General features: G+C 36.7%; 1 protein-coding gene across 1 annotated transcript in view; it reads right to left on the bottom strand.

Moving 5' to 3' along the window:
* Positions 1 to 289: 289 nt before the first annotated feature.
* Positions 290 to 21,550, bottom strand: part of fbxo38 (F-box protein 38) — a 68,862-nt gene continuing 47,601 nt past the window's right edge. Inside the window, exons 16-22 of the mRNA XM_028812945.2 lie at positions 15,900 to 16,000; positions 6,956 to 7,058; positions 6,689 to 6,855; positions 3,687 to 3,832; positions 1,681 to 1,784; positions 1,329 to 1,442; positions 290 to 1,073 (exon numbers count right to left, since the gene is read on the bottom strand). Coding sequence (XP_028668778.1) covers positions 895 to 1,073; positions 1,329 to 1,442; positions 1,681 to 1,784; positions 3,687 to 3,832; positions 6,689 to 6,855; positions 6,956 to 7,058; positions 15,900 to 16,000 — 914 coding nt within the window. The 3' untranslated portion in view covers positions 290 to 894. The remainder of the gene's footprint in view (positions 1,074 to 1,328; positions 1,443 to 1,680; positions 1,785 to 3,686; positions 3,833 to 6,688; positions 6,856 to 6,955; positions 7,059 to 15,899; positions 16,001 to 21,550) is intronic.

The raw sequence follows: 21,550 nt of genomic DNA, 5'->3' as shown, positions 1-21,550 counted from the left end.
TGACATTTAACATTTGCTGCTGAATTGTAAATAAAGAGAAACCTCAGTGTGGCGTTTTTAAATTGTGTCTGTTTTGTATTTGATAAGATTGAAGGAGACATTCAGTGGATGAAAAGCTGAAGGCCGCACCTATTTCAAGTTTTTCCATTGCACTTTGTTTTCAGGTGAATCAACACTCGCATACTCTTAAGTGACATCCTGTGACTGTGCCCTCTTGCACACTATCAGAGGGAACAATACAAGCCTTGCAAAAACACCATTTTACACATCTTACATATTTTTTTAAAAAAAAAATTACACAATAATTTGAAAATAAATGCAGAATCATAAGTCTGATAACACATTCCTGTCTCAAAAAGGAAAATAGATATAAATTAAATACTAAAATAATAAAATACAGTAATTCAATATAGCAAATAAAAAAAACAATGAACCAACTCAGAAATGAAGTGATCTTTTCTCTCTTCCTGCTCTACATGGTTATTCCCTCAAAAATATTAGGATCTATCTTCAAGATACACACAACAAAAGAAAAAATAAATCCACTCAAATACCAGCATGTTGTCTATCACTGCACAATCATACAGTTCTGGATTAAACACTACATGGTTTGTTTTTTCGATCATAATAATTGCAAATGTGCAAGTTGACATATGATGGGTAAGAAGACAGTCTCCTGTGGAAGAAAGCACTGCCAATACAGTGCCTTGTAGTTTTTTTTTCTTATAGACACAGTGGTAGTAAACTAAAAGGAACAACCGAACCTCAGGCCCTCTGAAAAATCAGAACAGATGCAAACACCACTGCTGCATTTATTGCAGGGAGAACAAATCTCTCTCTATAAACCCATCTCGTAAATATGACTACAAATCACAGATAGTTCTGATCTTCTGTTCAGATGTAGTCATCCTCCACAGGCTCTCCTCTGACATCACAATAGTGAATAAATATGGCTACTACTCTCTGGAAGACTCCTCGTCTGATCTGACGCATTTCTGAAATCTCCTCTCCTATTGTCTCCATACAGATATCTGCAGAAAGCTGTCCTTTTCTTCTTGGGGCATAAATAGTTGCTGAAAGAGAAACAGTACAGAAACATAAAATTTATGTCTGCTTGGCCTGTTTTCTGGGTGAATTCTTCCAAAACACTGTCAGGTTTATTAATAAAACTAAAACTAAAATTAAGGCTTAACATACTTGAACATCACAATTTTAAATAACATAAATTCACCACTACGTGCGGCAAGTTTCTTGGCATAATCAGACCCTTTCTAAATTCCATAAATTACTTTTCAAAATCTTTATATTTGACCCTTGCTAACACTTACTGCTCTCATCGTCTTCAAAGTCATAACGTGCATAACTGTTAGGTTCTGCTGTCCGGAGGGAGCGCAGCCATGGAAAGTCTGTTATTAGTGAGTAGGGGGCACCATCCACCAGTCCTGAAAGATAATGATGAGTACATAAGGATTGTGTTTGACAGGTGTTCAAGTATTTAATCAGCTGAAGCAACCAGTAACAGACCTTTATTTGACTTGATTTTATACATTGTATTAACCCTGAGGGGAAATTGTCCTTTTGCATGCCCTCTGGAGGTCAGAGCACAGGGTCAGCCATTGTACAGCACCCCTGGAGCAATTTTCTGGTTAAGGGGCTTGCTCAAGGGCCAAATGAATTTACCTTCTAACGTGTAAATATCTCTCCCCCATGGGTAGTGTGGGTATTTCTTCACATCATCTTCTGTTCGACTAGCTTCAGGGAAAAACTCGTACTTTATGAGCTCTCTGTTTAACACATATAATAAAAAATAAACTTATTTATTAAAGAACATGCGATGCAAAATACAAAAATTGCATTAGCAGTAATGTTTTGTGCAAGGGAGTGGAGATCACAAACAAATTTTAAACACAAGATACCTGAATAGTGTTAGTCTATGGAAGTGGTTTTAAACATGAGCTTGCAGAAAGTATACAGAAAACACAGTGTCAGCAAAAGAAAACTGACTCAATTCATGAAATGAACACAGAGACCTAATTCCAGCCTACACTGCCCTCTGCTGGAAACAGATGTTTAAGTGCACTTTTGCTGTTCAAATGCTCAACAATATGGCATACAGTAAGTACCCTTTTGTAATCTTTAAAATTTAATTAAAGAAAAAAAAAAACACAAAAGATTTTCTCATAGACAATCACCACATTTTTTGTTTCAAAAGTAACTTAAGAAAAATAAACTGATGCACGTGACTAGTTTTGCCAGAAAGGAACTTGTAATTGTTTTATAGTATCATTTTTCTACCCACCTAATCATCACAGGTAGATATCCTGCCCCTTCTGCACCTCAAAGCACTTTAAAAATGTGATGGATGCCTGCACAGTCAAAGGCACTAAATGCTTTTTTTCCCACTTTGTCACAAACCATGGTGTAATTCACTGAACTTTGAAATGGCACATGGCAAAAATACTGTGGGGAATGCTGTGGTACAGGAGAAATATTTAATCCAAAACTACTGATTTCTTTTACTGATTTAGAACTGTATATCTAGCGTATCTGAAAAACTAGGTGTATTTCTGTAGACCCACACCATGAATAATCTCAGTTTGTAGATTTACACTGTGGTAATTGCCAATGGTCTTCTGCAAACCTATGACATCTAGATTACAAGGGCCCTCTGAAAGAGCCTAAGCTAAAGGAGAGCTCCAGGCCTTAGCTGAGCAGATACTGCTTCTGAACACTGAGAGTGGAGCACTTCCTGGTGTCAATAGCTGAGCTTTCTCCATCTCACTCAGTCCTACCTTGCTGTGCGGCTTAGTCACAACACACTTGGGAATATGCCTGTGTACAAAATAATTATTTCAATATCTCTCCAATTTTTCTATGTAACTGCACTAGGCTTACAAACATAAATGTTATGGTTTTCTTCCCACATTCCAAAGATGCTCCTGTTAGACTGATTGCTGATTCCGAATTGACCCAGTGGTGGCGGTGTGTACATGCTCACACTTTTGAGATAGACAGGCACCCTCATGTATAACTGTTTCTGCCTTGCCCTTGCATTCCTGCTCTTGAAACCCTGAAATGAACAAATCAGGAACATAAAAATTGACGGATGTGTAAGAGCCAATCTTAGTGAGTTAATGTGTTTGCTTAATTAAAATGGAATGTTAGTTTTACATAGCTAAATACGATAATATAAAATTCTGTTTTCCCCATTATAAGTAGCATTTCAACGAAACCTTCCTGTCACTCAGCTTGAATTATAATGCAACATTTCAGACTGATAAAATTATAAAGAATTTGCAAACTGGAAAGGTACAGTGGCATAGTTTTCTAACTGTACATATTAATGTATCAATGTAATACAGGTATAGTAACATATACAAACAAAGATATGCATGTCTTGAACAGAAACATCAAAAGCAAGAAGTTGTTTTTTGTGTATTAGCAATTTTTATGTTCATTTGTATGTGAACTGTTAATACTATTAAAAATGTTATTGAAAGTCAAACGAGTCAGGTGAAAAGTGGAATGTTTTGTGTCTGCATCACACTCAATGCTCAAACCTTCCCAGTAGCTGAAGACTGTTTAGCTTTATATGTTACTTAATACTTAGCTAAAACAAAGCAGTGACAAAAACAGATTTAGCCAATAGCACGCTTCTTTGGTATACTTTTGCAAATAAGACGTACTGATTAATGTTGGCTATGGTGTCCATCCAACTGCGAATTCGAACCTTGTTCCTCACGTTGGGTGGATTGCTAAATTCATGGATGATACAGATATGATAGGGATATGGTCCACTGAATATCATCTTTTCAAGCGCAAGTGTATCAACCTGTAAAACCAATGGAAAACCATAAAATTACAACCATTTCTGGAATTATATTATCCTTGAACTTCTGCTTTGGCTGTTTGAACTTTGCTTTCATTTCTATACACAATGGTTAAAAATATAAAGATCAAATACACTGGCAAGACTTGATATGTTTCTGGCATTTTTAATTTAGACTGAAGACATACAAAAACCAAGCTAAACCAAAACTGCAGTCATCTGTTCTTTTCTATTACTGCATTTCACTTTTTATCTATAGTCATATGAAAAAGTCTGGGAACCCCTCTTAATCCTCTGGATTTTTGTTTATCATTGGCTGAGCTTTCAAAGTAGCAAATTTCTTTTAATATATGACATGCCTTATGGAAACAGTAGTATTTCAGCAGTGACATTAAGTTTATTGGATTAACAGAAAATATGCAATAGGCATCATAACAAAATATTAGACAGGTGCATAAATTTGGGCACCCCAACAGAGATATGACATCAATACTTAGTTAAGCTTCCTTTTGCAAATTTAACAGCCTCTAGATGCCTCCTATAGTCTTTGATGAGTGTCTGGATGGAGGTATTTTTGACCATTCCTCCAAACAAAATCTCTCCAGTTCAGTTAAATTTGATGGCTGCCAAGCATGGACAGCCTGCTCCAAATCATCCCATAGATTTTCGATGATATTAAAGTCAGGGGACTGTGACGGCCATTCCAGAACATTGTACTTCTCCCTCTGCATGAATGCCTTTGTAGATTTCAAATTGTGTTTTGGGTCATTGTTTTGTTGGAATATCCAACCCCTGCGTAACTTCAACTTTGTGACTGGTGCTTGAACATTATCCTGAAGAATTTGTTGATATTGGGTTGAATTCATCTGACCCTCAACTTTAACAAGGGCTCAGTCCCTGAACTAGCCACATAGCCCCACAGCATGATGGAACCTCCACCAAATTTGACAGTAGGTAGCAAATGTTTTTCTTGGAATGCGGTGTTCTTCTTCCGCCATGCAAAGCACTTTTTGTTATGACCAAATAACTCAATTTTTGTCACATCAGTCCAAAGCACTTTGTTCCAAAATGAATCTGGCTTGTCTAAATGAGCATTTGCATATAACAAGCAACTCTCTTTGTGGCATGGGTGCAGAAAGGGCTTCTTTCTCATCACCCTGCCATACAGATGTTCTTTGTGCAAATTGTGCTGAATTGTAGAACGATGTATAGATACACCATCTGCAGCAAGATGTTCTTGCAGGTCTTTGGAGGTGATCTGTGGGTTGTCTGTAACCATTCTCACAATCCTGCGCATATGTCGCTCCTGTATTTTTCTTGGCCTGCCAGACCTGCTGGGTTTAACAGCAACTGTGCCTGTGGCCTTCCATTTCCTGATTCCATTCCTTACAGTTGAAACATCTGAGATAGCTTTTTGTAGCCTTCCCCTAAACCATGATACTGAACAATCTTTATTTTCAGATCTTTTGAGAGTTGCTTTGAGGATCCCATGCTGTCACTCTTCAGAGGAAAGTCAAAGGGAAGCACAACTTGCAATTGACCACCTTAAATACCTTTTCTTATGATTGGACACACCTGTCTATGAAGTTCAAGGCTTAACAAGCTAATCCAACCAATGTGGAGTTGCAAGTAATCAGTATTGAGCAGTGACATGCATTCAAATCAGCAAAATTACAAGGGGACCCACATTTTTGCACAGCCAGTTTTTCACATTTGATTTAATTTCATACAACTAAATACTGCTTCACTAAAAATCTTTGTTCAGAAAACACCCCAGTACTCAGATGTTCCTAGGAAATGAAAGACATACCACTGTTGTCTTTTTTGTTGAAAGTAGAGTGAATTATTATGCAGGCTGAGAAGGGTTCCCAAACTTTTTCATATGACTGTATTTAGCTATCAGAGATGCAGGTTGCTTCTTCGCCCTTTTCCTTTCAAAAGACATGATACATGAGAAAGAGAAACATAACAGAACAGTGCGCAAGATACCCCAGTACTCCTTAACTCTTACATAAACAGAAGCTGCTATCTGCTTATCTTTATCTCTAATTTTCAGGTATAACGACCAGGTTCCCTCCACATAAAAGCAGCTTAAAAATTCATTAAGGAAGCAATATGTCAAGGAAATGTTCAGCTTCCATTCAGTCGTATGCAGGCGATTACAATACACATTATAAGTTAGCTTGTATGCAGTGTCAGTTGTGATTCTGTACAAAAAATCACAATGTGCTTGTGACCTTACAGAATATGATGTACATAAACAAAAACACAATGAATAACAAATGTAAATCTTATTTGTTTCCTTTTATAGGATTGTTAAAACATAAATAGTAGTGTAAATGCTAAATAACAATATTACATAGAAACTTTTCAGTATATGACAATGTTGTAGATAAATTGGAGATGAAATAAACGAAAAACACCAGATTTATAAACACCCTAAGATAGAACAAAGGCTCACAGACAGTGATGCATAACATAGCAAACTGTTAATATCATAATAAAAAAGCATGTTTTGTAACAAGATTTAAATGGTATTCCTGTATAAAGTAAACAATTTAAACATAATCAATGTTAACGTGGACACACTGCATGAGGTCAAGTGACATCTACACATGTTTCGTTTCATTTTTTCTTTTGGAGACCCTTAACAAAAATAACGAAAATACTCCTGCTCCAAACAGAATATATATAAAATTAAATTAAATTGACTTGATTTAAACAAAAATAAAATAGCTCTGCTAGCAAACTGCAATCAAATCAAATAAACTAGACATGGAGGTTGCTGAACTCCTGCTGTCACTGGATTTATTACATGCACCTCTACAATATCAAATTTAAAATATCCTGGTTTCTTACCTGCTGCATTGGTCGTAAATAAATAATTCGGTTCCTCTCTGGTGGCATTCTTAAAATCTGGTCAAGGACTTGCTCAATATTCAGTTTTTTACACTGTGCATAATCAAAGCGATTTACAATTGGAGCATTATCCACCTTTAAGTGTTTCAGCACACGACACCTGGTGGCTGGAGTAGGATATAATGAATAGGAAAAAAAGCAAATATCAATATGAAATCAATATGAACAATAAAAATATGTGCTACTGAAGTATCAAGAAGCACTTACCATGAATAAACATCATTTTTGGGCAGTCTTTCAAAACTAGATCGGTTATACCGCAATTTGTTAATGTGATTCCAACAAGATTTTTCGATTTAAGATTGAGAACCTGCAGCAAAGATGTAAAGTAACAAGAAATTAAAAATGTTGACATTCTGACACCTAGTGGAAACTGTATACTGTAAAAACAAGCACAAAATAAACAGGTGCACTTTTGGCTTGGTGGACAATACAGTAGAAAAGTTACTTTAAAAACTGTAACAGTAAGCTTTAGATTAGAGTCGTTCTTGGAAAGATTTATTTACATATAAGCAAATTACACATAAATAATGAGATTAATCAAAGAACGGCTCTAATCAAATTTTCTTGTTATATTATAAGTTAAAGATGATAGGATATTAACAGCCAGATTTACAGTACTTGTTGGGTTGTTGCCACGTGCAAAAGTTTGCTGACGACACTGCTATCGTGGGCTGCATCAGGAGTGGGCAGGAGGAGGAGTATAGAAACCTCATCAAGGACTTTGTTAAATGGTGCGACTTAAACCACCTACAACTGAACACCAGCAAAACCAAGGAACTGGTGGTGGATTTTAGGAGACCCAGGCCTCTCATGGACCCCGTGATCATCAGAGGTGACTGTGTGCAGAGGGTGCAGACCTATAAATACCTGGGAGTGCAGATGGACGATAAATTGGACTGGACTGCCAATACTGATTCTCTGTGCAAGAAATGACAGAGCCGCCTGTACTTTCTTAGAAGACTGGCATCCTTCAACATCTGCAGTAAGATGCTGCAGATGTTCTATCAGATGGTTGTGGCGAGTGCCCTCTTCTACGCAGTGGTGTGCTGGGGAGGCAGCATTAAGAAGAAGGATGCCTCACGCCTGGACAAACTGGTGAGGAAGGCAGGCTCTATTGTTGGCATAGAGCTGGACGGTTTGACATCCGTAGCAGAGCAACGGGCACTCAGCAGGCTCCTATCAATTATGGAGAATCCACTACATCCATTAAACAGTGTCATCTCCAGACAGAGGAGCAGTTTCAGCGACAGACTGCTGTCACTGTCCTGCTCCACTGACAGACTGAGAAGATCATTCCTCCCCCAAACTATGCGACTCTTCAATTCCACCAGAGGGGGTAAACGTTGAACATTATTCAAGTTATTGTCTGTTTTTTACCTGCATTTTTTTTATTACTCTTTAATTTAATATTTTTTTGCTGCTGGAGTATGTGAATTTCCCCCTGGGATTGAGTGAGTGAGTGAGTGAGTGAGTGAGTGAGTGAGTGAGTGAGTATCTATCTATCTATCTATCTATCTATCTATCTATCTATCTATCTATCTATCTATCTATCTATCTATCTATCTATCTATCTATCTATGTTTGCCACCTGTTATCTTTAGATTTCTTTAAGTTTAATATAAAATCAGAAAAAAGTGTATCCAATATGCTATGTTATGCTATGGATCTCTGTCTCCTCAGAACAATAGTGTTACTGTCCTCAGATCAACAGTGTTACCTCAGTAAAATTACAGGTGAACAATACGCTGTATTAATAAAACATAATCCATTAGAACAAAATGCAACACTTCTATGCTTTACAGCGATTGAAATTTCAAAACCAAATGTTATTATGGGTTATCTCTGGTAGTAATGTTCAGAAATTAACTGGAAATAACTGCACATTCTTAATTAAAAACCTGTCTGCCATTCTGTGATACTCAAGTGTTTCTCAAAGATGTGAATGCTTACTTATTTGAAAACTGTAAACCGGCCAGGAGGAATGAGTGATTATGGGTGTGTATACTGTATAAGGGTACCATGAGAGGAATGGCAACTTTGATCAAGCATATTCAGAAGAGAGATTCATGCTCTCATCAGTGCTGTCAGCTCTATGGTATCCTTATCCTTTGATCACGGACTGCACCTCCTTGGCATTAACCCAAGCATGACTCAGACTTGGAATTCCATGAAAATACTGACTTGGGGTGACGTTTAATGAGGCACCTTACAGTGTTAAGCCCAAATAACTCTTAAAGACACTATTCTGCATCCATTTAGTGGATGAAATAAAATCATGATACAAACATGAAAATTTCTATGCATTCTGCCACTTTATCTTCAACCAAAAAAACAATGGCAAATGAAAATCCATAAAAGCTACATTTTGAACAAACTAAAACTGAAACTTTGCTTGAATCAAGTGATAGTCATGATGATATTGAAGTGGCCATCAGACATTGACACAGATAGCGAAACCGACATCTGTTTGGAAGATTCCCACCTGCCAAGTTTCAGTCATGTTTGTGTTTGGTGCTGGTTGCATACTACTGCTGACAATCCTGCACCTCCTAATTGCCCATTTACTGGTAACTATGGTCTAAAGATATCCGTTGATCATGAGTATCTGGACTATATATGATTTGTTGATTACAGTCTGGTGGAGAAAATAGTTAAACTGCTATGGTAAGCAGTTTTGGAAAAGTCACAGTAAACCATTTGCTTCTCAAAGTCACTGCCAGACTGTTGGTTCAGATGACGTGGGTATTTTTCATTCTCCTGATACTGCAGGGCATAGTGGCTAAACCAGTCCAGAGATGGTACTGGTCTACAACACAGTTGGTGCAAATTCCCATTTCTGGTGAAGCTATGAGTGAATATTGTTTTTCACTCATTATGAAATAACTACATTTCACTAATAACAGTTACTATGACGAAGCCAATCACCCAAGACTGAAAAGGTACAAACTATAGAATGTGTATGAGGCGATCATCAAAAATATGCAGAAAGTGTATTTACCCAATTGTGAAATAAGTATTAATGAACATCTCATGGTTAACAACAGAAGGCTGTTGTGGATACAGTACATCGCACCCCAATGAGCACGATTCAGTATCAAGTTCTACTTGCTGTGTGAAACAAGCTCTAGTTACATCTGTAAGTCGTTATTTTACAAGTGTAGAGGGACCAAGTGGGATGGCAAGTACATTCAATATGGCATTGCTACATCATCTGTGTACTGTATAATGATTGGCAGTTTCTACACCTCACCTGAACTGCTTGAGAGTTTACTTCAAAGGAAAAAATAAAAAACACCAAGATATGCCTCTTGACTCCTGTACTGTGAATGCGTCATGCTGCACCATGGCGCAATAAGTATGTTGTAAAAAAGCAAAATGATCGTGATCAAGTGGAAGGACAAGAAACACATCTGCCTCCTAAGCACTTTTCACAATGCAGCAACTGCCAATGCTTATGTCAGGGAAAATGAGGAAGTCACAATGCCTTGTGCTGTGGTAGGCTATAACAACACAATGGGCAATGGCGATCGTGAAGGTCAGGCACTGACATTCTACCTCGACATGCACAAGCAGCAGAAAAAATATATTAAAATAAATCTTCTGACATCTGCTCGAACAGTGCATGTGAGTTTGTGACTGTTTCAAAACATATCACATGAAGGACATGTACTAAACCTTTATAAGTACAGAAGTAGACACATTAGAAATGCCTTTCCTACTGTATTTGTGGTGATGTTTTGGTATTTACATGTCTATATTACACAGAACATTTTTCGTTGTTGAAAAAAAAAAAATCAACACTCAGATTGTTTTTCTGGAGGTAAGCATAATGCCGAGGAGGTTAATATATTTATTTAAAAAAAAATTCCAAACATGGCATAGAGCACAAGATAAGCGGAAAAGTGCATTTCAAAATAAATGCAGGAAGCAAATACTATATCTATTTTTAACACTAGTGATGCACTGACACTAGTTGTAGGAATTCTTATTGGTTCAATACTGCTCAGGCAAATAAGGTATACCTTGCTCCACCATCAGACTCATTCCGCTGCCACAAAATGTACATATTTTGGCCAAAAAATTGCAAGACAGAATAAGTTTAGTCCAACTGGACTAAAATCAACTGTAAACTGAAATTTTTCAAGTCCACTCAAATTCAAGATGATTTAATTTACAGTATACAGCACCTCATGTACAAGTTACAGTACAAGTCCATTATGAGAAACATAAAATAGAAAAGTATCTGTGACAAAGTACCAATAAAATAACGTAATGCTAATGAAGAATAACTTTTATTGTTCACCCCAAATTTGTCAAAAATAACCTGGACCATACTTTAGGTTTTTTGAGAAATGACAAGGATAACAGTATAAGATGGAACATTTTGAGCTCTGTAATGTTTCCTGAAAACCAAAGACATCCTCCACAGCAAACCTATTGCAACTATCAAGCATAATGGCCATGACTTTAGAGATATGTTACTACCATAATGAAACACAATTCTGCATTTTATGAGACAAAAATCTATAGAATATTAGGGTATATTTTTTACTGATTCAAGCATGCAACTAATTCTTCACCTGGCTAAATGAAGTTGCAATCTAACACTGGCATTACAAAGTTAAGGTCAAAAATGAACTGAATAACGATTTCAAACAAGGCATTTATGTTAACCTTTAAGACTTTTGATATGAAACAATTTTCCAATCCATTAGCAATTATGTACAATAATGGCCGAAATTATCGGCACCCTTGGAGTTTTCCCAGAAAATGCACCATTTCTCTCATAAAATTGTTGCAATTACAAATGTTTTGGTATACACACATTTATTTCTTTTATGTGCATTGGAACAACACAAAAAAACAAGAGAAAAAAAGCCAAATCTGACATCATGTCACACAGAACTCCAAAAATGGGCCAGACAAAATTATTGGCACCTTTTCAAAATTGTGGGTAAATCGTTTTATTTCAAGCATATGATGCTCGTTTGAACTCACCTGTGGCAAGAAACAGGTGCTGGTAATATAGCAATCACACCTGAAGCCAGTTAAAATGGAGAAAAGTTGACTCAACCTTTCAGTTGTGTGTCTGAGTGTGCCACATGGAGAACAGAAAGAAGAGCAGAGAATTGTCTGAGGACTTGAGAACAAAAATTGTGGAAAAATATCAACAATTCCAAGGCTACATGTCCATCTCCAGAGATCTTCATGTTCCTTTGTCCACTGTGTGCAACATAATCAAGAAGTTCACAACACATGGCACTGTAGCTAATCTCCCTGGACGTGGATGGAAGAGAAAAATTGATAAAAGACTGCAACGAAGGATAGTCCGAATGGTGGATAAACAACCCCAATCAACTTCAAAACATATTCAAGCTGTTCTGCAGACTCAGGGTGCAACAGTGTCAGCTCGAACTATCCGTCAACATCTGAACGAAATGAAACGCTATGGCAGGAGAGCCAGGAGGACCCCACGGCTGACACAGAAACATAAAAAAGCCAGACTGGAGTTTGCCAAAATGTACTTGAGGAAGCCAAAATCCTTCTGGGCGAACGTCTTGTGGACAGATGAGACCAAGGTAGAACTTTTTGGTAAAGCTCATCATTTTACTGTTTACAGAAAACGGAATGAGGCCTACGAAGAAAAGAACACAGTACCTACAGTCAAACATGGTGGAGGTTCTAAGATGTTTTGCTGCCTCCGGCACTGGATGCCTTGACTGTGTGCAAGGCAGCATGAAATCTGAAGACTACCAAAAGATATTGGGGCGCAATGTAGGGCCCAGTGTCTGAAAGCTGGGTCTGCGTCAGAGGTCATGGGTGTTCCAGCAGGACAATGACCCCAAACATACCTCTAAAAGCACCCAGAAATGGTTGAAGACAAAGCACTGGAGAGTTCTGAAGTGGCCAGCAATGAGTCCGGATCTAAATCCGATTGAACACTTATAAAGAGATCTCAAAATTGCTGTTGGGAGAAGGCGCCCCTCAAATCTGAGAGACCCTGAGCAGTTTGCAAAAGAAGAGTGGTTGGAAATTCCAATTGAGAGGTGTAACAAGCTTGCTGATGGTTATAGGAAGCGCTTGATTTCAGTTATTTTTTCCAAAGGGCGTGCAACCAAATATTAAGCTGAGGATGCCAATAATTTTCTCCAGCCCGGTTTTTGAGTTTTGTGTGAAATTATATCAGATTTGGCTGTTTTTCTGTGTTGTTCCAATGCACATAAAGGAAATAAACGTGTATACCAAAACATTTGTAATTGCATCAATTTTCTGGGAGAAATGGTGCATTTTCTGGGAAAATTCCAGGGGTGCCGATAATTTCGGCCATGACTGTAACTGCTGTCTACATTGATAACAAAAACAATGCAAAATGTTACTGAAACAGAGAGATTATATATTCACACAGGGATGTTAGCTTTCTTTATAATAGTTTAAAATGTATTCAGTGTTATTTGTTCTCTGAGCATGTGTTTTTTTTTAAAATTTACAATCAACCAATATCATCAGATTTAAAGGAACATTCCACTGAAAAATGATACATTTTTACACATTACCTCATGTAATTTTTAGTGATCACAGTAGGTATGTTTTCATACAGAACAGAGATAAAGTTTCTGAAACAAGGGGGGATCCTAACAATTCCTGAAATACCCTAGGTTCTTGTCTATAAGCCGGAGACCAAAAATCATATGAATTTTTAAAATAAAATCGTATCATAGATAAGCCGGACTCATGGATAAGCCGAACATACTATAATCTATAACTAATAGAAGGGAGGGAGGTCAGTGGTCTCACTCACACCCATTTAATTTCTTTAAGGGGGGAGAGAGTGTGAGATATTGGCGTCTCTCTCACTCCCCACATGGCGTGGTTGGAGCGGCCGCAGCGCATTCTTTCTGCTCTGGGCGTCGCCGAGTCAACACGCACGCGTAGCGGTCATTTAAATTGTGATTTTATATGTAAGCATATTTAAATATATATCGCAAATTTTTTGCTGGTTCGCGGATTTCTGCAGACAATGGGTCTTTTAATTTCTGGTACATGCTTCCTCAGTTGGTTTGCCCAGTTGATTTCATACAAGGGACGCTATTGGCAGATGGCTGAGAAGCTACCCGGCTTACTTTTCTCTCACTCTTGCGCTGCCTATCTGTGATCCTGACATATGGGGATTGAGCAGGGGGGCTGTTCGCACACCTAGACGATACGGACGCTCGTCTAAAAATGCTGAAAGATTATCTTCACGTTGCTATCTTTTGTAAAGCTGATTCCTGAAAAGACATGCTGCACAGTGCTTCCCATACTTAAAAGCTCGAAGGGCACGTATTGATTTTTGACTGAAAAACAAACTGTGTCTCTCTCTTCCTGCTCCTGCTCCTGACGGAGGGGGTGTGAGCTGCCGCCTTCAACAGCTTTGTGCCGCGGTGCTTCGCATACCTAAAAGCCAAACAGCACCATTGATTTGTTTGCTAGAGATTGTTTTCTCTATCTATGTGACACACACACCTTTGAAGAGGAAGATATGTTTGCATTCTTTTAATTGTGAGACAGAACTGTCATCTCTGTCTTGTCATGGAGCACAGTTTAAACTTTTGAAAAAGAGACAAATGTTTGTTTGCAGTGTTTGAATAACGTTCCTGTCTCTCTACAACCTCCTGTGTTTTTACAATATAAAAATAACCATATAAACATATGGTTTCTACTTCGCGGATTTTCTTATTTCGCGGGTGGCTCTGGAACGCAACCCCCGCGATGGATAATAATAATAATAATAATAATAAATTTTATTTATATTGCACTTTATATTTTAGCAATCCCAAAGTGTATGTATAAGCCGGACTTATGTATAAGCCGATATTCTATTTTTTCATTTTCACAACTTTTTTCCTTAGATAAGCCGCGGCTTATAGACAAGAACTTAGGGTAGTTTATTAAAAAAATGTAAAAAACTTACAACAATTCCCTTGTAGTCACTATCAAAATACTCCCCTTCAGATGCAATACCCTTTTTCTAGCACTTCTTCCATTCCTGTTAACATTTCCTGTACTCCTCTTTTGTAACCGTATAGAAAGCCTCTGGCAATTTTTTCAAGGACTTCCAACACAATAGCAAACCATTTTCCCTTTAGTCTCAATTTTAATTTCAAGAACAAAAAAAAGACTCACAAGAAGCAAGATACGGTGAATACAGGAGGTGTGAGGAAACAACATAATTCTTTTTGTTCAAAAACTCTGAGTAATAACACAATAAGTACAGGTGCGTTATGTTGCAAAATGCTGTTTTGCATGCTTTGTGGCTCAGATTATTCCTGATAATAGTGTAAAGTCAGTGATTAACAGTCTGATCAACAACACTGTAAGCCGTGAAACCTAGCAGCATAACTACACCTTACTTTTGGGCTACTGACCGATTCCGGGAATTTTTGGGTCCCCCCTAGTAGAACAGCTGTCTGTATTGACCAACACAGGACAACAACAAACGATATAAAAACATCTATGAAAATATCTCATGCTACTCGTGGCACATAATTAATTCATATGTCAAGTCATCCAGTCGTATCCAATGTTGCAAACACATGTATTTTTACTTAAACACTGTTAAATAATCCACATCTGGAAAACACTATAGTGAACAAAAATGGAACAAGCTCAAACATAACTGCATTTGGATTATGTGATGCAAGATTTTTTTTTTTGGTTGTTTTGATATCATTTGCTGTTGTCCAGCATTGGTCAACACAGACAAATATTTGATCTGAAACTCTGTTGTCTCCATTCTGCATGAAAAAATATCATTGCATTTTTTTCTCGGCCATCACCACAAGAACATATTAAAAAATATATACAATTTTGGGTGAACTGTTCCTTTGAAGTCTAAATCAAAAAAACTAGATGCATCTTGTGTTTTTTGATATGGATTACCTAATGATGATATGCTCATCGTCAGACATTATATGAGTTTTGAAAGGTGTTAGATATGGACTCATCACCCACCAAAATGCACATGCTGAAGTAGAGAATTCTTCCCAATTGAATATACATTTTACTGGAAGAAATCAAATTTATTGACTTGCAGTTTATGGAAAACATCAAAGAAATTATTTCTAAACAATTGTGTCAAACTCCTCCAAAATTAGGATATTGGACATACCTGTACATGGTCATCTTCAGTAACAGGATCACTTGTACTTGTAGATTTATCTGCGGTTCTTTTTCGCTTTACTGCTGGTCGAGGTTTTGATCTTGAAAGCACTTAAAAAAATGTTTAATAATGTCAAAACGGACATCTGTCTCCTATGGTATTTAACTCAGTTGTGCTATTCTTCTCAAACATATATAAATAAATAACTTTAATTTATCATATTCACTAGCATGGTGTGACACAAAATACCCACAATCTACCATTTCATAATCATATTACATAACGAGGTTCAAAATCCAGTGTACATTCTGATGCCCTGTGTTTACAGCTTTAATGTAGGCAATTGTGTGGATAGTTTCATGTAATTGTATAATACTATAGTTAAGTTGTATTGTTCATCAGTGACAAGTTAATCGCACATACTTTACTTGAGTCTTTCAAACATTTTTTCAAAAGCACTGGTATGCATAACTGTAAAACTTTCTTTCCCCGATACTACAGACCTCCACCAGACAACCTGCATTATGACAGCTGCCCATAATGCAGAGGGGTGGGCAATGTCAGTCCTGGAGGGCCACAGTGGTTGCAGGTGGCTAAAGGATCTTGGCTGGTAACTTGTAGGTTGCTGGTTCAAAGCCTGGCAGTGACAGAAGAAATGCTACTCTGTTGGGTCCTTGAGCAGGGTCCTTAACCTGTAAATGCTCCCGGGGCACTGTACAAAACTCTGAGTAAGTTGGGGTATGCGAAAAAGGGAATTAATACAGTATACAAAAGTATACTGTATATATGTATTAAAATTATCCAAAAGAACAAAAAAGGTGGGTCATCACAGGATGGGTGACTCCTCAAGAGCCACCTTGAAAAGGTTCAAGGCGCCATGAACAACTGTAAAATTAATTGTATGAAAATATAAAAAGCCTGACCCCATACACACATTACACAGTTCAAGAAGGAGACACAAATTGTTTTGAAAGGTTCAACAAAACCTCAAGATAACTAAGGCACTGGTGAAGAAGTTGGTGAAATCAGGAACAAAAGGGTTATAATCCACCATTAAGAGAGCACTTCATTGCCCTGGCCTGAAAAGTTGTAGACCAAGGAGAAACCACTATTCCAAAACTGATACAGAAAAGCTAGAGTACAGTTTTCAGTTGCTCACAAAGACAAAGATGTAGCATTCTCGAAGACAGTTCTCTGCCTGACAAAACAAAATTTGAACTGTTTGCCATAACAATCAGCGATATGTATGGAGGCTGAAGGGTGAGGCTCTTACTCCAAAAAACACCATCCCAACTGTGAAACATGGGAGAGAGAGCATTATGTTGTCAGGGTGTTTTGCTGGGAAAGGGACAGGTGCACTTCATAAAACAGAAAGCATCATGAAGAAGGAACATGATCTGGAAATTCTGAAGCAACAACTCAAGAAAGCTGAGAAAAGCCAGAAAGCTAAATATCTCTGTTGGGGTACCCAAATTTATGCACCTGTCTAATTTTGTCATGATGCATATTGCATATTTTCTGTTAATCCAATAAACTTAATGTCACTGCTGAAATACTACTGTTTCCATAAGGCATGTCATATATTAAAAGGAAGTTGCTACTTTGAAAGGTCAGCCAATGATAAACAAAAATCCAAAGGATTAAGACGGGTTCCCAAACCTTTTCATATGACTGTATATCCTTAAAAAGTATGAAAGAGAATCTTTTCAATGAGTGAAACTGATCCAACACTAACAGTTAGAATGAGCAGAAAATTAATGTAAGGGTATGCTCAAAACTCTTTGAAAGACATAAGACAGCAAGATGATTGTAACAATGTGGAAACTCAAAATACAAAGGTTTTACTGAATACAGAAAAGGCCTGTGTGAAATCTAGACACTGGAATCAGCCATTGTAAAATTATGTATTATTGATATGTTGATGTAATGTCTGCATCAAGACTTACTGTATTGTAATTTACTCTCAAATTAATTTGTACTACAGCTTCAGCTCACCTAAAGTGTGGGCTGGAATACACAAATATGTTTAACTGCTACAGCAAAAAAACAACTAAAAGGTGACATGTTGTACTTTTACCTTATATTGATATTTTACTCACAAATGAAAATTGTATAAATATACACCAAAAAGTGCAATTTTTTCTTCAGTATCCACAAACCTCTGGAGGATACAGTGTAAATGAAACAGAAAACAGATTATCTATACATATTAATAAAAGGCAAAGCCCTCACTGACTGACTGACTGACTCATCACTAATTCTCGAACTTCCCGTGTAGGTGGAAGGCTGAAATTTGGCAGGCTCATTCCTTACAGCTTACTTACAAAAGTTAGGCAGGTTTCATTTCAAAATTCTACGCGTAATGGTCATAACTGGAACATATTTTTTGTCCATATACTCTAATGGAGGAGGTGGAGTCACGTATCACGTCATCACGCCTCCTACATAATCACGTGAACTAAAAACAAGGAAGAGATTTACAGCACGAGTCAAACGCGGGAACGAAGGTAAATGACGTTAATTTTTGACTGTCTTTTAATACTGTGTAAGCATACATATTAACACATGTGCAATTAAATGTGTGCATTTACGGGGTGATTTCTCAGGCTTTAAAGCTCGCCTTTTGTCAAACGCGGGAACAAAGGTAACTGACGTTGTTCACTGTCTTTTAATACTGTGTAACCATACATATTTACACATGTGCAATTAAACGTGTGCATTTACGGGGTGATTTCTCAGGCTTAAAAGCTTGCCTTTTACTAAAAAGGTAAATGCAAAACTATTTTCAATCATTCTATGATCTGCTTCTCACAACTGAAGGCACCGTGGCTGATGGTAAATGACGTTAATTTTTGAGTGTCTTTTAATACTGTGTAAGCATACATATTAACACGTGCAATTAAACGTGTGCATTTACGGGGTGATTTCTCAGGCTTAATAGCTCGCCTTTTATCAAACGCGGGAACAAAGGTAAATCATGTTCTTCATTGTCTTTTAATACTGTGTAACCATACATATTAACACATGTGCAATTAAACGTGTGCATTTATGGGGTGATTTCTCAGGCTTAAAAGCTCGCCTTTTACTAAAAAGGTAAATGCAAAACTATTTTCAATCATTCTATGATCTGCTTCTCACAACTGAAGGCACCGTGGCTGATGTTACGTCACTTGCTGTCCAACCATAAGCCTTACCGGGTGGTTAACCGGACACTCACTTCACTCCTTTTCGGGAATCGAAGCTCTGAGATTTTCTTTTGTTCTTAATTAAAATTTAAAAGCAATACTTCACCGCTGCTAAGCCCCTCTAGCGCTGACGTCCGAGGTTCGATTACCGTAAGCAAGTGCAGTGAGTGTGTAATTACATTCACGGCATTCGTAGTCTGATTCACAATCTGATTGTATGGGTGGTTACCTACGAGGTAACGCTTATACTTGGCCACCAAGTCAGGTCGAAGTGATCACTCGAGTAAAGGCAGCTTCACAAAAAAACAGATCCTTAACAAACTGTTATTAGTATATTTTCCCTCAATTTAAAAACGTTTTATTTTCTTCTTAATAAAAATTTAAAAGCGGTACTTCGCCGGTGCGAAGTGCGTGGATTTGACCGACTGACACATACAGACATATTCATGAGTGCAGGTACTTCGGAAAGAAAGCACCGTGTAAACCTAAAGTTTAAATTAAGTTCATAGACCTACAAAAGGTTGCCATTCATTTGAGGCAAGATTGCTTTTCTTCTGTACAACTATACGTTGCATTCTCAACAGTGTGCTTGCACGGCTTCAGATATATATGTATATATATATGTATGTCTATATATAAATATGTAAGCTTATACGTACTGCCTTACTTCTCTTTAAGAAAGGAAGATGTAATGATACTTGATTTAAACGATTCCATGTCTTCCTGGGTTTGCGTAGCTTATTGTCAATATCTTTACACCTGTTTTTAACACTTATTTACTGAAACGGGCTTTCACGAAAAAAGTTAGGGCTTTGCTACAGGATACACCCTCCACAAGTTAAGCAAGTAAAAATAAATTATATATTTCTGTTTTATTTAAACCTTTTAAGTTCGTATGCATAGCCCCATTTGGCTGTTTAATTTTTTTTTTCTTTCTTCAGTAATATTTAATCTCCTTAAAGAAAAAGAACATATCCATTTTACTTTTTTTGTATCTCTTTAGTAATATTTTAGTGTAAAAGGATAACCAGTATTTAAACCTTTTATGTTACTTTATACATTTATTTTACACAATGTTGAAAAATTAATAAGAAAGCTACATATTTTGGCAGTTGCTGCTTTCATTTTCAATGAAATGAAAAAAGCTCTCCAAGAGAAAACGTCAATGAAGAAGAAACAGTTTGCACTATCTAAAAATCAGAAACCCTCATTTATAAAAGTTTGCTGCAGATGACTTAACTGAAAATAAATGAATAGTTCCTATGTGTATAATACATATTTATCTATTTTACTTATGCCTTTAATCCACCAACTTACAACATCTGAGGTACAATTTGTTACATTACTTTTGTTTTTTGCAGCACAGGCAGGTGAAGTGACTTCCTCAGGGTCACACAGTGGTGTCAGTACCAGGATTTGAACTGACAAGCTCCGGGTTTACTGAAATATTACTGAACAAAGAAAAAAAACGAAAACGGGCAAATACGGCTATGCATACAGATGTCCATCCGTCCATTATCCAACCTGCTATATCCTAAATACAGGAGCCAATAAGTACATATGTGTTTATATATATATATATATGTAGATATGTAAATTTGTATATGTATATATATGTTTATGTGGATGTGTATATGTGTATATACGTATGTATATGTAGATATGTATATATATATATGTATATGTATATATATGTTTATGTGTGTCTGTGTGTGTATATTATATATATATATATATATATAAAAGACAGCAACACTCATAACAATGACAACACAATTACATTGATAATCATGTTACGTTATTTTTAAAATGTTTCCTTTTTTTTTTTTCATAACCTCTTTAACACACTACTTCTCCGCTGCGAAGCGCGGGTATTTTGCTATATGTATATATATATATGTGTGTGTATATATATATATATATATATATATATATATATATATATATACACACACACACACACATATATATATATATATATATATATATATATATATATATATATATATATATGTATATACACATATATATATGTATATATATACATATATATACATATATATATATGTATATATATACATATATACAGTGGTGTGAAAAACTATTTGCCCCCTTCCTGATTTCTTATTCTTTTGCATGTTTGTCACACAAAATGTTTCTGATCATCAAACACATTTAACCATTAGTCAAATATAACACAAGTAAACACAAAATGCAGTTTTTAAATGATGGTTTTTATTATTTAGGGAGAAAAAAAATCCAAACCTACATGGCCCTGTGTGAAAAAGTAATTGCCCCCTTGTTAAAAAATAACCTAACTGTGGTGTATCACACCTGAGTTCAATTTTCGTAGCCACCCTCAGGCCTGATTACTGCCACACCTGTTTCAATCAAGAAATCACTTAAATAGGAGCTGCCTGACACAGAGAAGTAGACCAAAAGCACCTCAAAAGCTAGACATCATGCCAAGATCCA

This window comes from Erpetoichthys calabaricus, chromosome 11 (genome assembly GCF_900747795.2).
Source record: "Erpetoichthys calabaricus chromosome 11, fErpCal1.3, whole genome shotgun sequence".
In the NCBI taxonomy this organism is placed as follows: domain Eukaryota; kingdom Metazoa; phylum Chordata; class Cladistia; order Polypteriformes; family Polypteridae; genus Erpetoichthys; species Erpetoichthys calabaricus.
This window is presented reverse-complemented; position numbering and strand designations above follow the sequence as displayed.